The 6,531-nt window shown below is 44.6% G+C and overlaps 1 protein-coding gene across 1 annotated transcript; it reads right to left on the minus strand.

Annotated features, from left to right (window-relative positions):
* Nucleotides 1-23: 23 nt before the first annotated feature.
* LOC116378346 (unconventional myosin-Vb-like) lies at nt 24-5,628 on the minus strand (the record flags this gene model as incomplete). The annotated part of the gene is made up of 13 exons (XM_031840208.1): nt 24-143; nt 364-486; nt 899-1,039; nt 1,119-1,200; nt 1,536-1,801; nt 1,877-1,986; nt 2,565-2,672; nt 2,952-3,033; nt 3,112-3,255; nt 3,418-3,574; nt 3,667-3,811; nt 5,118-5,289; nt 5,503-5,628. Coding segments are annotated over 13 exons (1,776 nt in total), but the record flags the coding sequence as incomplete, so codon positions are not given.
* Between the last annotated feature and the right edge of the window lie 903 nt (nt 5,629-6,531).

A 6,531-nucleotide genomic window follows, 5' to 3' on the forward strand; every position in this document is an offset into this window, starting at 1 on the left:
TTCTGTGGTTCAGTGGTTCTGGTTCAGTGGTTCTGGTTCAGTGGTTCAGTGGTTCTTACTTGACTGGCCTTCAGGATGTTGATCTGCTCCTCGTACACGGTGTCTCTGTTCTTCTCCAGAAATCCTTCACACTGATATTCAACCTGAGGAGACGACGGAGCAGAACTTACAACAATAAGCAATGAATATATAATAGTGAATATAAATATATATTGTTGACCTGACAAACATGGAACCTGCAGACGTTACTGAACAGACTCTGTGTTTAATCAGAAGACGTCCTGAGGACACGTTCTATAAAGACCTGGACCTGATCAAGAACCTGGACCTGGTCAAGAACCTGGACCTGGTCCTTCTGCTCACCTTATCAGCGAAGTGTATGATGATGAAGGAGACATTGGACATACGAGGTTTCTGAAAGTGAGGGCTGCTCGAGTTCTGCTTGTAGAGCTTCTGTGCCCAGTTCTGGTCCGTCCCCTTCGGCACCTGAAACAGGAAGTGGATTATATAACAAGTGATCATCATCATCATCATCATCATCATCACCACCATCATCATCATCATCATCATCATCATCAGTAAGAGTGCATGAATAAACGATCAGATTTAGTCTGAGAGGTTTCAATGAGACAAACATCCAGAGAGCAGCTTCGTGTGTAAACAGGATGTTTACTACTTTAGAATAAGAATCTGGAAGATCTTCATCTATAGAGTGACACTGATACACACAGCGCCACGGTAGCTGCTAACGCGGCTAACAACATAAACAACAATCTTGCAATTTTAAATCTCATTTTACAGAATGAAATAAAGTGATGTGATGACGATAGAAACATTTCCTCAATAACAAACGTAGAATCGTCCAATCACAGCTCAGTAACTAGTCCCTGTGACTGACTTTACACTCTTCGTCCAGCAGGTCCAGGATGCCGAGTCGAGCCTCGATCAGGTCGATGCAGGGCTGGTTATCGTAGAAGTCTATCAGAGTCCAGGGGATCTGCTCCTTCATGTACTCCTCCTGCTCCAGCTTAAACACATGCTGAGGACACGGAGCAACGAGCAGCTCGTTAGACGTGAACACAGAAGAAGAAGAATCACAAAGACAAAAGGAGGCTCACAGAGTTGAACTGCTGCTGAAGTTTCTCATTGGCGTAGTTGATGCAGAACTGCTCAAAGCTGTTCACCTCGAATGTCTCAAAGCTGCAGACAATCAGACAGAAGGACTTAATGCTTTTCAAGTTATTCATTGACATCAGCACAATCACAGACACAGTCTTTGTGCTTTCTGATTTGTGGTATTGGGCTACAAATACAAATAACTTGATGAGATCAGTTGTTCTTATTGACCCTCTGTATGGAGAAAGAGTTCATACATGAACCTCTATGTCCCAACAGACAGGATGTGTTCTTCTATCAAACCAAAGAACAGGAATTCACATTTCAGATGCTGTTGAACTATTCTTTACTGATGAGAGAAGCTGCTTCCAGGTGTTCTGAGGTTGTATTCTTTGCATAAGGACTGCTGGACTTCTCACCCGTAGATGTCCAGGACCCCGATGAAGGAGTGCTGTTTGGAGGAGGTGTGCAGGGCCTTGTTGATGTGCTCCACGATCCAGTCGAACATGCGGGCGTAGATGTGTTTGGCAAGCGCGTCGCGGGCGTTCTCCGCCTGCTTGGTGGACATGTTCTTCACGTACGTCTCGGACGCGGTGACCAACTTCCTGTGACAGAGCCAGTGCTCCATCTGCTGCAGCTCCACCCCCAGCAGCCTGCAGAAGTGCTTCAGGTGGAGGTCGTCTCTCTGCAACACACACCTTCACCTGTTAGGACCCTGACCAGCTGACCGTCAGTGTGAGCTGCAATCATGGCGACGTACCAACACGTGACAGGACTCTCCGTCTCGATCCGAGCAGATCTCGATGTTTCCCAGATGAAGGATGGAGGCGACGACTTTGAAAATGCTGCTCTGACTGTTGTCCTTTATCCCTGAAAACCAGACAATTCAACACACGGAGCCTTATTAAAGACAGACACAGAGGACAACACCAGTAAAACACATATATAACGTTAGGGCTAGGATCAGGAGTAGAGCCTTGGATGTGGACTCTACCCCCACTAATGTGGGCATTGCGGTTGGAGTGGTACCAGTGTCGAGTCCCTACGGGCTTCGGAAGGGGTCGAAACCAACTTAACCCCAAGTCCAAATTGGCTCATGGGCTCTTTAAATGTGTTTCGGGGGTTTAGTTACTCTGTAAATGTGATTGACAGATACTAAACCAGTTATAAATGATCTGCAGAACGTTTTATTGTTGGTGCAAGAGGTAAAAATAAAACTTTTATTATTTCTATAAATTAATCTTTGAAGCAAATAACAAACATATTTGTGTTCGTTAGTGTTTCAGGACATCCTCCAGAGTCCACCTGGAATCAGACTGAGACGCTTGTTTAAAGAGGTTTTTAACATGAATGTACTCAGCTTCAAGATGCACAGAAGTAGTTTTGGTTTAATAACTACTATAGATTATACAATATTAATTATTAGTTATGTTTGGATCCGTCCTCACCCAGCAGTGTGAAGGCCTCCCTGGTCTTCTCCAAGTCTTCAGCATCGTTCACTCCCTCGATGAAGATGTTCTCTCCCATAGACGTGAAGGTGAAATCTTCTGCGCTGGCTGAGTGAAGAGAACGCATCAAAAACTCAAGTCAACAGGTGGACAACAGGCGGACGACAGGTGGACAACAGGCGGACGACAGGTGAACAACAGGCGGACAACAGGCGGACGACAGGTGGACAACAGGCGGACGACAGGGGAACAACAGGCGGACGACAGGTGGACAACAGGCGGACGACAGGTGGACAACAGGCGGACGACAGGTGAACAACAGGCGGACGACAGGTGACGTCCTGTTAAAGCTGGAGCTCATCTACATAAAGAACAGCAGAGACTCACTGAGGCCGAGGTCTTTGAACTCTGGGAAGCTGGCGGAGGCACACAGCTGGTAGAAGATGTGATAGTTTCTCTCCTCTTCAGCCTGCAACACATTTAAAACACACAAGTAAAAACAGTGAAACTCAGTGAAGCCGTCGCTCCGTGAACCGGCTCAACAAACCTGAAACACCACGCGAGACTTCTCCAGCAGGTACGTCCTCATGTTGGCTCCGATGATGTGGTAATGTTTGCTGAAGCCGATCTGAATGTACTTCCCAAAACGGCTGCTGTTGTCGTTTCGAGTGGTTTTGGCGTTTCCGATGGCCTGGTGAGCAGAGGAGACAGTTGTCAGCATCAGGTGACACCTTGTAGCTCGTTCCACTGATTTCTTATGAATCTTCAGTTTTTAACTTTGTAAAGCTGCTGCAGCTTCATATTAACTGTCCAGACATGTGAGTGGTTCCTCTGAACACAGAAGGCCACTGACCTCCATGATGGGGCTGGAGGCGAGCACCTTCTCCTCCACGTTGGTGTCGCTGGCTGAGCCGCCCACCGTGGCAAAGAACCGCATGGCGTACTTTGCAGAAACCGTCTTTCCTGCTCCGGATTCTCCGCTCACGATGATCGACTGATTCCTCTCGTCTCTGCAAGAAAACGCGCAGACACAAGAAGAGTCCCGTCAGTATTCAAATCTCTAAACATTAAGAACACAATAAAAGGCTCCATGTGATGTGACCTGGCCATCTGCTTGTAGGCCTCCTCAGCCACAGCGAATATGTGAGGGTCCATGTCGCCCATGTTCTGACCGCTGTAGGCCCGGATCACCTCCTCTCCATAGATGTGAAGCTGCTCGTACGGGTTGATGGCCACCAGCACGATCCCTGCACACACACACACACCTAACTTAATTCATTCACTGGTTAACTGTAGACATCATCATTATTAGATAATCAATTATAATTCTAAGCACGCTGTATACAGACATGAATTAATGTCTATATATGGATTCAATTACTTTATAAATATGTCGATGTATGTCTATTATTTCTGTAGAAGTACATTAAACTACAGCTCGTGTACTCAGTGTGTATAACCAGTGGCAGGCCGTGCATTTTATACCTGGACCTTCTCTGCTGTCCTGCAGCTGAAATACCACCTTATAACCAGATGATGGCGCCACAGCTATTAATTTTTAAGCTGTAACTATGTACATCTTCATATTAAACCGTTCGGTACGAGTCGTTTGATTAATGCTAGAGCATTTAGAAAATGCAAAAGCCTAAATTCAGGAAAATATAATGTCAGCTGGTCTGGCTGTGGGATCTGCCATCATTCCTTAATGACAAGCCGCGACCCACAGAGATTATCATAGGATTTTACTTTCACAACTTCAACGTACTGCTCTGCAATCTCTTTCCTCATCTCAGCCCCCCGTGTCATGGTGCATCTCACTCAGTCAGAATGCCCATATTTGATTGGCTGAGCTGCATCACGTGATGTGATTCACTACCCATCAGCCTCTGCTGTGAAGTTTCGTTTTACGATAGTCACGTGCTCGCCCACTGACCAATCACAGCACACTCTGCACCTCGCAGCAGAGCTACACATGGACACTGAGCTGCACGTAATGCTGACGTAGCTACAGGCCAGCTAGCAGTTGCTGACACGTCAAATAATACGCCCAACATGTCAAACTAAAGATCTGATTGGTTGAACACTATGATAATCAACAATATCGTCCCCATTCACTTAAAGTGCTCATGGATGCACTTGTGAGTCTGCAGGCCTCTGCCTCTGTTCTTACCTAGAGACACAGAGGTGAGATCTGATTGGATAAAAGCTCTACTTAAAACAAGCTGCACTGGAAGCAGAGCAACTGAGGAAGACAGTAGCTGTGCAATGAGAACATAAGATAATGGGGAAAATATGTTTATAAATTATAATACAGGTAGTGCATTTAAGAAAAATGATTCAATTATAAAATAGATATAGCTTTGTGATTCTGTTTAAACCAGCAGAGAAGGCCTTGAAGGCCCTGACGGCCCACCACTGATATAACATGAATCAATAATAAATAAAGAAAATACAGCAACAAACACTGGAGCTGTAAGATAGATGAGATAATATAGAAAGTAATAATTGCTCATGTTATGATGAGTGAGTGGTGACTGAGGGAGGCTGACTGACCGCAGTACGTGTAGATGTGGTTGGGCTCCAGGAAGCGGACCTTGAGGTTGTGCAGGACTGCAGGTTCATGAAGGTAACTGAGAGCCGTGAGGTCGTTCTCTCCCACCAGGATGTCGGGGTTACGGAGGAAAGGAAGAGGGTTACTCTTAGGACCCACGGGGTAGTCCAGAGGCTGGGCCGGAAGACACCATCGATACACCATCAGTACACAATCAGTACGCCATCAGTACACCATCAGTACACAATCAGTACGCCATCAGTACACCATCAGTACACAATCAGTAGCAATGGGAGGTTCTGTACTTCCTCATTAAAGTCAGCTTTCATTCATTGTTCCACTGAGTGTGAATGTAACGGTGTGTTGTTCTCTCTGAAAGTTAAATACCGTTTCATCCTCCAGTTTGAGGTGAAGCACCGGTTCTCCTTCTTTATAGTCTCTGATGATCTCTGCAGCTTTCCACACATCGTCAGGGTCGGGGATCCAGACCCGCGTGAACTGAAACACAACACAGCAGCGATTATATCACAAATACTCTGTTACTGCAGTAAAGGTCCTAGCACTACACTGTGACAATACTCTGTAACAGAGACTCTGTTTCTCTATTACTGTGGTCTACTGTGGTCTACTGTGTCTCATCTCCAGACGTATGGACTGCAGTCAGAGGTAACAACAGATAGAACAGATGTGAGATGTTGTTCATCCGGCTGGACCTTCCTTCATGTCTCGTCTTAATATTCATGATTCATGAGGAGAAAATCTACCGACACGACGACATCAATGCAAATGTGCTCCTCTGACCAGAAGCTCATTTGAATAAAAACACAGTTTCCTGTTAGGAGTCACATGAGATCACATGACACGAAACCCTGAAGCTCTTTACCTCACTTTAATTCAGAGGTGAAATAACACCTCTGAAACTACACTTCTGTCTTCAGTGGGCTGCTGAAATAAATACATATTAAAGACACAATATTCCCTGTTTTCAAATATATAATATTTACCCTCATGTTATCATTATCTGCTCTTCTATAAAGCACTTTGTTTATGCTGTTTATGCATAATTTATACAATATAATTGAAGTTTATTATTAAATCCGTGAGGTTAAAAACAAACATATTTTTGTGAAGCCTGTAAATTGCGACGTGACTCATAAAAGATTTATGTAACGTGAAGAATAAATAAGAATGAGGTCATCATTGATGTTCAGACAGGAAGTGAAGTCGTCCATAAAGGAAGATCATTAAATATTTAAAACACAGAAGTAATCAGACAAAACTTCTGCTCTTTATTCTCTGAATCACTAACCGGTCAGAGTCCAAACCGGTCATAGTTACATAGTACATAGTTTATATGTTTATATCTAGTTGATGTAGGTTAAATGTAGTTCATAGTCTCATCATGAATCAGAGAAG

Source organism: Anarrhichthys ocellatus, unplaced genomic scaffold, assembly GCF_004355925.1.
Source record: "Anarrhichthys ocellatus isolate YVR2014 unplaced genomic scaffold, GSC_Weel_1.0 scaffold2453, whole genome shotgun sequence".
Lineage (NCBI taxonomy): Eukaryota > Metazoa > Chordata > Actinopteri > Perciformes > Anarhichadidae > Anarrhichthys > Anarrhichthys ocellatus.